Raw genomic sequence first — 10,495 nt, 5'->3', positions numbered from 1 at the left:
GGTATCAAAGCCGAAGGTCGGGAAAACTAAAATATCTCTCGGTCATATGGTGACGGGGGAGCCCGTGAACATCTCCAAATGGTCGCATGAGTTATATGTGGCTTGAGAGTTGGACTCGAAGCCTAGAGAACATTTTCCAGGAGATCATATGGCTTGTATGTAATGGAAGAGTTGGGCCCGATATGTGATGCGGGAGATTGTTAGATTTAGTGCCACATCAGAAATTGATGCTGGGGGACCACAACATATAAGGTGGGGCAGTCCTCACCCATCAGGCTAGTCTTTCGGGTTGAGTTAGACCCAAGCTCTTAGTTGGTTGGACTCCAGTGGACCTGAGGCCTGGTAGAGCACCGGCTTGTGGGTATAGCGAGCCGAGCCGGATTCCGCTGCACAATCTAGTAGTATCAGAGCCGAATGTCGGGAAATCTGAAATATCTCTGGGGTCATATGGTGATGGGGAAGCCCGTGAATGTCTCCGGATGGTTGCATGGGTTATGTGTGGCTGGAGAGTTGGACTCGGGGCCTGGAGAACATCTTCTAGAAGATTACATGACTTGTATGTGATGGAAGACTCGGGGCCTGCAGAACATCTTCCAGAAGGTTGCATGGGTTATGTGTGATGGAAGAGTTGGACCAAATATGTGACGGGGGAGATTGTGAGATTTAGTCCCACATCGGAAATTGATGGTGGGGGAGCAAAATATATAAGATGGAGCAGTCCTCACCTATTATGCTAGTTTTTTGGGTTGAGTTAGACCCGAGATCTTAGTTGGTTGGACTCCGGTGGACCTGATGCCTGATAGGGCGCCGGCTTGCATTATGAGTATAGTGAGCCGGGCCGGATTCCATTGCACACTCTAACAAAGGTTTCTGTTATGTTAATGGAAGTTACCTCCTAATTATTTTATGAAATTTATATTTGTATACATTCATGAACATCCAAACAATAGCTCTCATCAAGGAACTAGTTTTGCCCTTCGCTTTTGCAACACCAACTCCAAGTTTAGTGTACGGTACGGTACGGTGTTCGGTCCATGCTGTTCCTTTTCCTTTGAACCAGAGAAGTAATGGGTGATGACTTGATAAGGTAGTGTACGCACATGTTTTTCTATAACTCCACATTTCTTCAACATGCACTCACATGAGATGCATCTTATCCTTGTTTAAATAAAGAAGTCGACAAGAGAAGAATGCAACTAGTTGTGTGGCGGCCCTATTTCAGGGATATGGCAATACTGTACTGAGATATACTTGTTGTTACTTTTTTATACATGCATGCCCTTTTTAACGGTATTTATAAATTCAAAATTTGGATATTACTTCAAAATAAATAACAGATGGACTATATGATAAACAATATTACGAGTTGCGGCTACCAGTATTTTCCGGAATCCGCAGCTTGCAGCAATTCTTTTCACATGATGAATACGCGTGTCCACAGCCGATTCCTGTCTCCGTCTCTCGTGTTGTTCAAATCAATAAAGCTAGCTCGTATCCACCTTAAATTTCCTCAACTGTCCATCTTTTATTGTGTCAATCTGGAAACTACGGAATTTGCCCGTACCCACATGCGCCCAAAAATAGACAATAGGATTTAACACTTTCGCCGAGAGTTCGCAAATTATAATTCGTTTAACTTTCTTACCTCAAATTTAACCGCTCGTTTTGTTCAAAAAAATTCATAGGCAAATTTAAGTTATTTTTTAAAATTTTTATTAATCAAGCAAGCCACAACGACAAAAGATTGAAGTGATATTTTGTACAAGTTTTTGACTAAGACGAGTGTTCAAACTTAGAGTCAAAAAAGTTAAACGAATTATAATTTGAAATAGAGGCAGAGTATTTGGGTGTTACGTCCAGACCAAACCTCCGAGAGTGCAGAGGATCTAGAGAGAGGTAATTAACACCGACGAACTTTTACTGACGATAAAGAATAAAACTACAGACACAAACTCTTGGGAAGAGTGGTAAATCTAGTAGTACTTGTTTTTAGTACGTTCGAGTGGTTAGAACTGTAATGGGCCGGGACTCATATGGTTTGCGTGGGCCGAGTGTCCTGATGGCTGTATCTGTCCACTGTGTTCTGAAAAAGAATCAGAGAACGTACGCTATCTTCAGAGCTCACAAATTATGCCAATATTTAATCAAGAACAGACGCAAACACCTCAGGGAAGCCGGCCGCCGGCAATCGACGATGGCTGCAACAGCGGGTGTTGCCGGCGTCCTGCAGGAGTCGTCCCGGCGCGGGCAGCGCCCCAGCGGCACTGCGGCCGTGCTGGCCATCGGCACGGCCAACCCTGCGAACTGCCACCAGGACGAGTACCCCGACTGGTACTTCCGCGTCACCAAGAGCGACCACCTCGCCACGCTCAAGAACAAAATGAAGAGAATATGTACGGATCATTACTAAATTCATCAATCAATATTCAAAACGACTTTTTCTAGATTTTTCCAATCGCTTCAGCATGTCCGTGCAGGTGAGAAATCCGGCGTCAGGAAGCGTTACTTCCACTGGACCGTAGAGATCCTCGCCGGGCACCCGGAGTTCCTGGACCCCGCCCTGCCGTCGCTCGACGCGCGTCTGGCCGCCACCGCGGACGCCGTCCCCGAGCTCGCCGCGGCGGCCGCGGCGAGGGCGATCGCGGAATGGGGGCGCCCGGCCGCCGACATCACGCACCTCGTGCTGAGCACCACCTCAGGCGCCCAGTCGCCGGGCCCCGACCTCCGGCTGGCTCATCTCCTGGGTCTCCGCCCGACCGTGCGGCGCACGCTGCTCTTCTTCCACGCCTGCTTCGGCGGCTCCAGCGCGCTCCGGCTCGCCAAGGACCTCGCCGAGAGCCACCGCGGCGCGCGCGTGCTGGTGGCCGTCTGCGAGGTCAACTCGCTGCTATCCTTCAGGCCCCCGCAGGAGGCCCGCCTGGACGGCCTCGTCGCCGCGGCTCTGTTCGGCGACGGTGCTGGCGCCGTCATCGTGGGCGCCGCCGCCGCCGACGACCCGGCGGAACCCGTCGAGCGCCCCATCTTCTACATGATGTCGGCCTCGCAGACAACGTTACCAGGGACGGAGGACGCCTTGTCTATGCAGCTCGGCGAGGCTGGCTACGACATCGGCTTATCCGCCAGGGCGCCAGCGCTCGTCCGTGACACTGTCGAGGCTTGCCTGGCGGACATGGTGGCGCCACTGGGCCTCACCGGCGGCGGCAGCTGGAACGGCCTCTTCTGGGCTGTGCATCCCGGCGGCCGGGCAATCTTGGACGGCTGCGAGGCGGCACTCGCCCTGGAGCCCGGGAAGCTGGCGGCCTCCCGGCACATTCTGAGCGAGTACGGTAACATGTACGGCGCGTCGATCGTCTTCGTTCTCGACGAGATCCGGCGGCGCCGCCGCCGAAATGGTGACCAGAGGGAACGTCGTGACATGTTTGAGCTTGACTGCGAGTGGGGCGTCATGCTGGGGTTCGGCCCGGGGGTTACCGTCGAGATGATGGTATTGCTTGCTGCTGCCTAGCAAGATGAATACTAATAACTAGGTTTATCAGTCAGCAGAGAGGTTGCAGGGGAAACATACTACACGAATAATCTGAAATGTCAATGTCCTTTTATATCTCGCTGTTAGAACAATCGTTCGCACGGTTCCTAAAAAAATATTGGTTTCTCAAAAACTCTAAACACAGAGAAGAATGTTATAGCGGAAATCTAAAATGAATGAAAATAGGCATAGATGAAGGTTTAGCCTATGGCATATGTGTGGATGCTCTGTCAGGCAAAGGCACACTACTAGAAAACTTCATATTCGTGGAAGAAAAAAATAAAATATAAAGAAAAATAAAATAATATTGTTTCTTAATACAAAATTGTGAAGCACTATTCAATTAAATTAAATTATTGCTTATCCAACAAAAAAATATTATTGTAGATGGAATGACAATGGATGTATGGCGACTGGTGCACTATGGCGTGGATTAATGAGTCTTTTCTCGATGCTGCTGAGACCCACAAGTCATCAAGTCATCAAAAGGTTTTATGTATTGTCCATGTCGCGTTTGCAGAAATAAAAAGGAGTTCTCCAAAAAGAAACACTATACATGTCCACCTTCATGAAAAGGGTTTCATGGATAACTATACTCTTTGAACCAAGCACGGTGAACCAGGAGTTGTGATGGAAGACGATGAAGGAGAGATAGTGATGATGATAACAACATCGCAGACTGGGCTCATTTATATGAAGCGGGTGCCTTTGAAGATGAACCAATGGATGAGGCCAAAGAAAATACAGCAGAAGAACAACCACCTGACGAACTAGGTCGGATTTTAGTTGATGCACAAAGAGATAGTGAAACTGTGAAAGAGTCAAAGAAATTTGAGAAGATATTGGAGGATCACAGAAAAAGGTTGTATCAAGATTGCAAGAAGGGGCTTAAAAAGTTGGGTACCACACTTGAAATACTGCAATGGAAGGCAACCGATGGAGTTACCGATAAGAGATTTGAGGAGCTACTAGAAATTATAAAGAACATGCTTCGAATACTTCTGATTCGTTGCCGAGTAGTTCCTGAACTTCACATGAGACATATCTTCTGAGTACTTCAAGGGTTGTGCTGAGGCTGCGAGGTGCTCTGCTCGAGTAGTCTTGAAATCTTTAAAAGGACCTTCGCGAATAGGGTGCGATGAGTAGTCGCACTCCATATGGAGTAGCCCCGTGTCAGTGTTTACCGCCAAGCTTGCTCAGGGATACCCTTAGCAGTAGGGTTTGTAGGTAGGGATCGACTGCTCTAGAACTTGATGGTATAAGGAACACAAAGATTTAGACAAGTTCGGGCTGCGAGTTTGCGTAATACCCTACGTCCTGTGTGGTTTGTGTTGTCTTAGGTGGTGATGATTGTTTGGAGGGGGTCCCTGCCCGCCCTTATATATCCGGGGGGGGACAAGATTACATGGAAAGTCCTAGAAGAGTACAGTTGGAGTCCTACTGCAACACAATCGGATAGTTTCCTTTGTACTGCAGCTAGTTCTACGCCTATTCGGGTAGTTACAAAAGAGGTAAGGTACATCCATGAGCTATTCCTTACTCTAGAACATTCTATATCTATAAGCAGTCCCGCTGCCCGGGTCTGACAAGCCCCCGAGCTCTTCGTAGCCGAGTCCTGCAGGCGTCGAGTACTTGGCTGGGCGTCTTCGAGTACTTCAAGTAGTCAGAACTTCCTTCCGGTTGCTTCTGATCCTTCCTTCAGATATGTCGAGTAGTCCTTCATGTACTTCTGTTTGCTTCGAGGCTGTGAGGTGCCCAAGCCTCGAAATCTTGGTCATATATGGTGCACGAAGTACTCGCGCTCCATATGGAGTAGCCCCTGAGCCTTAGGTTGAATCATAGAATCAGGCTGAGGGTCACTTCAGTCTTTTTACTTCTTTATTTTAGAAAAAAATGAAAAATAAATCTCTGATGCCTATATCCCGCAGCCCCCGAGTCTTAAATCAAAATCCCTTTCGCTGCGAGTAGCCCCCGAGCGTAGATTTTGAAATTAAGGATTTATGACGTGGCATCAAATTTTATCCTTCTAATTATTTGAAGGATTCATCAGATTCGGAATTCGAAAAGACCTCTTTTTTGGGTAAAATCCCAGAAAAATGATACAATTGGATCCGCCATACTGATTGCACCCGAAATAACTTTAGGAATAAAACCCGGAATGTATGGCTCTTTATTCAGTGCTCACGTGAGACGTTACTGTTTGGAGAATCTGCATTATTGCATCTTTGACTGCGTCCGTGAATGCAGCCATAAATGCATCCGTGAAACGTGCACTATTGATTCACGGGTTCTCCTCAATAAGCCCCCTTATGGATATAAAAGGCAGGGGAGCGGCCCTTAGAAGAAGCACCAAAGTGTAGCTGCCATGGCTTTTCCTTGGTGTTCTTGCTCTCGTCCTCCTGAGATTTGTGTAGTTCTTCCCAGCAAAAGATGCTAGAAGAGAACTTACGAGTGACAAGAGAAGTCTCTGCTGCCTCCTCCTTCATCCTCAATATTCTCATCGGATCCATGCTGGACATCATGTCCTTGTATCTTCCAATGAGGCAGTTTTGGGGTCGTTGGGTTGAGTCTTATTGTGTCACATCCTTGGGGTTGCCTCTTTCTGGGTGCCCAAGAACTGACATCTCTGGCAGGGAAGCTTAATCTTGCCACAACGTATTCTGGTGTAGCATCCCCTCATGAGAGAAGACTTAAAAGTGATACAATATCAGTCCCAGGAGGCTGATAACACATTTATTAAATCAGATGGTACATCACTGTACAACTCTACGCGGTAATGGGCAGTGAAGCGCCACTATCGCGAGGATAACAACTCAGCAAGTTCAACCACACCCATAGAGGGGGTATAAATAGAATATAATGCACAGGGTAAATCAAGGATGAGGCTAGGGTTTTATTTGCGGAAAGCAAATTTTGATGCAGTATTTTTGGGTGTAATATTTTTGATGCATTGGAGATAGGTGTAATATTTTTGGGTGTTTTTCTAATGGCATGGCCAAAATTATGTTAGGATTGGCATGGTAAAGTTTCAGGTCGATCGGAGATTGTTTGGCACATGAAATGATAAGTTAACGGGGTGTTTAGGGTCTAAACAAGGATCCAAGGGCCTATTTGTAAATAGTTTTGGGATGGCAGGGGCTTGTTTATAATATTCAGAAATGTCAGGGTCACTCTTGGAAAGAGCAGGGATCTATTTAGAATTATTTTCATTTAGTGGAAGGGTTTATTTGCAAAAAAAAATAGAAAGGGCCTCTTTTGAAAAAGGATTATAAAGGGGTGGGGGCTCATAACTAAAAAGGAAAAGGGTAGGGGGCTGTAAGGATCACCGGGGTGTCCGACTCTAGAGGGGGAGGGGGTGAATAGGGTCGCTAATCGCTTTCTATCCTAGGGCTCAATCTATTTGCATGAGATAAACCTAACACATCCTACACATGCTAGTTATGACTAAGGTTTATTTATGCTACTCTCTACTTACCCCTAAAAGACTTGCAACCTATAGCAATTTCTAATCAAACTAACTAGGAAAGTAAAGGCACGCAAGATAGTGTAAATGCGGAAACATAATACGGTAAGTAAAGAGGTAAGAGAGAGAATATGCAAACTCCCGTGAAGACACCAAGACACATGATTTACGTGGTTCAGTTAGGACATCAAGTCCCTCCCTACGTCCACGGCCACTTGTCCAACAAGAACAAGTGTGATGCCAAGTCTCTTCGCTTGATCACCGTCTTGCGTTCGCCACCAAGGCTTCCGGCAAGCAAAGGCTAAGTGGCGCCAAGTCACCAAGACAAGGCCACCGCCACCGTCTCTCTCAAAGCGTCACCAACGACACCGTCTTCACTATTGGAGCTTCTCACCAAGAGGGGTCTCCTTCCCCACACAAAGTGTCGTTGCCTCTCCACACCAAGTCGGAGGGTCACACGACGAGTACACAGTTGCTTGCCGTAGCAAGGCTTTGCTCAAGGTTGATCTCGCAAGATCAAGCCCTCCCAAGCACTAAGCTTTTCAAGCTCACACTTGCACTAAGCTATTCTAAGCTTGAATGTGGCACCAAGCTCAATATGGTGGATGGAGTTGATGTTGATCTTCAATAGAACTTCCAGAGTCTCCAACCCCCTCAAATGACCCGGCCTTGGGGGTATATATAGGCAGCACAAGCAAATATAGCCGTTGGAGAAAAATCTGCCAGAAAAATACTTAACGCCGGTTAATCCGACGCACCTCCAATAGCCATCGTCGGTTTAACCGATGATACTAAACTGCCCGCCTCAAAAACTAGCCATTACATGTACGGGCAATCAACCGATGTTGTGTCGGTTTAACCGGTGAGTGTAGTTGTCCTGTGAACTCTGAAAAACAAACTCTCTGGACAACTGCACCGACGCTCACCAAGACCCAATCGTCGGTTCATCCGGTGTATAGACCTTGCCTCAGCTTCTGGGTCCATTGCACCGACGTATTCAACTTTCCTAACATCAGTTCAACCGGTGAAACCTAAATTCCTGGTGTGCTCCAAGTCAATGCACCGACGTATGTGATTTTCTCAGCGTCGGTTCAACCGGTGATACTAAAGTGTCTCTGTCTCGATTTCTTTGACTTGGTTTCTTTGCGGTCTCTTCAATTCTTGTAGGGGCGGCCCTTCGGGCCTAGCTACGCCTATCTTCTCTTTGTCATCACTTGAAACTAAAAGCCTGAGAATGGTCATCTTAACAATCATATTAGTCCAAGTGTTGTGTTGTCTATATCAATCACCAAAACATTATATTGAAATATGGCATGAGAGGCCATTTTCGCTACAGGGGCTAAGGGCAAAACGCCCTTCTTCAACCTCCCTCCCGAACAGAACAGAGGAGGGGGTCAGGGGCGTCGACGGCGGCCGGTTCCGGCGGCCTGGGGCTCGGCGGTGGCCGGGAAGGAGGGGAAAAGGGAGAGGAGGAGGAGGAGGGGGTACGATTCCCCTACTCACCACGGGCGGAGGTGGGCTGTGGAGGGCGGGCGACGGTGGCGGGCGGAGGTGGCCGGCTATGGCAGTGGCGGCGGCGCTGCAGACTTGGGGAAGGGGCGAGCGGTGGTGGAGATGGTTCCGGTGGCCGAGAGCTGCGCGAAGGCCCTCTTTATAGGCCTAGTAAGGCGGTGGAGCGGGTGGGGCAGGTGGTGGCAGCCGGCGAGCGGCGCGGCTTGCCTTAATGGCGTTCGGCCGTGTTTGCGTGTCGCGGAGCGGTGTGTGCATTGAGGGCAGTGTCTAGGAGCGGGGTGCGCACGTGGCCGATTGTTGTGGCCGACGTCGAGGCGGCACAGGTGGTGGTGCTGTTTGCGCACAGTGCGCGTGCGGCGACGGCCAGGCTAAGTGACAAGGCCGGCAGTGGCGAGCGGTGTGGCGAGCGGCACGACCGTGTGAAGCGCGTGTGCGCATTCGTGGACAGGAGGGTGGCGGCGAGAGGCTCGGCAGCGTGCGGCGCGCGGCGCAGCGGGCGTCGCGGCACGCCGAGCGCGTGCGCGGGGGCACACGCGTGGGCGTGTGGAGGCGGCCAGGGGTGAGCACGCATGAGCTAGGCAGGGAGCAGGAGCCGGCGTGCGCGGGCAGGGAGCGGTCGGGGTGAGGCAGTGGCCGGAGCAAGGGGCACGGCGGTGTCGAGCTGCTCTGCGCGTACGCGAGAGCGTGGCAGAGGAGGGAGAGAGAGAGAAAAAGAAAAATGGAAAAGGAAAAGAAAAATGGAAAAAAAAAGAAAAAGGGGAAAGAGAGAGAGATTCGCTCGGCGGATTTCGAGGCGGCGACCGCGGCCAGTCGCGCACGCGCGCCGGTCGGGCGTGGCGCGGCAGTCGTCGGTACGCGACGCGAGGAATAGGAAAAGAAAGAGACGACACAGTGATTGATTTCGGGTGTCGGGGCGGAGATCCGATGGGACAGGTTTCGGGAATTAGGGCTCAGGGGTTTAGGAAGGTTTTGAGCTCAATGATGAAAATTATTTTAGCGCGTGATTTAATTTTAGTGAATTTTTCGGGATGTCACAAACCTACCCCACTTAAAATGAATCTCGTCCTCGAAATTCGGCTGGCTTCTAAACAGATGGGGAAATTCCTTCTTCAGGGCATCTTCATGCTCCCATGTAGCCTCTTTTATTCCGTGTCTGCTCCACTGAACTCTGCAAATCCGTACTTCGGAGTTTCTTGTCCTCCTAGTGACAGTGTCCAGGATCTTGACTGGTATTTCCTGGTATCGCAGGTCTGGCTGCATATCTATCGCTTCTACTGGCACGTGTTCTGCCTCGGGTACCCTCAAACACCTTCTTAATTGCGAGACATGAAACACTGGGTGTATATCCGACATTTCTTCTGGTAGCTCCAGACAGTATGCTACGGCTCTGACCTTCTTCAGGACTCGGTATGGTCCAATGTACCAAGGGGCCAACTTTCCTTGTACCTGAAATCATCGAGTTCCCCGAATAGGTGAAACCTTAAGGTAGACGAACTCTCCCGGGTTGAAGCTTATTTCTCGTCTTTTCTTATCTGCATAGCTCTTATGTCGAGACTGGGCGGCCTTCAGCTTTTCCCTAATCTCGGCCACTCTTTCTTCTGCTTCCTTTATGAGTGCGGGTCCGACTAGGGCACGTTCTCCAACTTCTGACCACATCAGAGGAGTTATGCATTTTTTGCCATAAAGCGCTTCGAATGGTGACATGCCCAAGCTTGCTTGATAATTGTTGTTGTATGAAAACTCTGCATAGGGTAAACTCTATTCCCAATCCTTGCCATAGGTAAGGACACACGCTCTCAACATATCCTCCATTATCTGATTCACCCTTTCTGTCTGACCATCCTTTTGCGGGTGATAAGCGGAGTTGAAATCCAATTTGGTGCCCATGGCTTTATGCAAACTTTTCCAAAACCTAGAGGTGACTTGGCTCCCTCTATCTGAAACAATTCTGCTAGGCACACCATGCAACTTTACTATGTTCTCCACATACAGCT

At 49.1% G+C, this 10,495-nt stretch overlaps 1 protein-coding gene across 1 annotated transcript; it reads left to right on the top strand.

The window, feature by feature from the left end:
- The first annotated feature begins 2,163 nt into the window (after window positions 1–2,163).
- On the top strand, window positions 2,164–3,692 carry LOC120685923 (bisdemethoxycurcumin synthase-like). The gene is made up of 2 exons (XM_039968059.1): window positions 2,164–2,393; window positions 2,478–3,692. Exons 1-2 carry the CDS (start codon window positions 2,195–2,197, stop codon window positions 3,503–3,505), a joined length of 1,227 nt encoding a protein of 408 aa, XP_039823993.1. The 5' UTR covers window positions 2,164–2,194; the 3' UTR covers window positions 3,506–3,692.
- The last annotated feature ends 6,803 nt before the right edge of the window (window positions 3,693–10,495 follow it).

The sequence above is a fragment of the Panicum virgatum genome, chromosome 8N (assembly GCF_016808335.1).
Source record: "Panicum virgatum strain AP13 chromosome 8N, P.virgatum_v5, whole genome shotgun sequence".
Classification (NCBI taxonomy): Eukaryota; Viridiplantae; Streptophyta; class Magnoliopsida; order Poales; family Poaceae; genus Panicum; species Panicum virgatum.
Note: the sequence above shows the minus strand (reverse complement) of the source record. Positions and strands in the feature narration are given on the sequence as shown.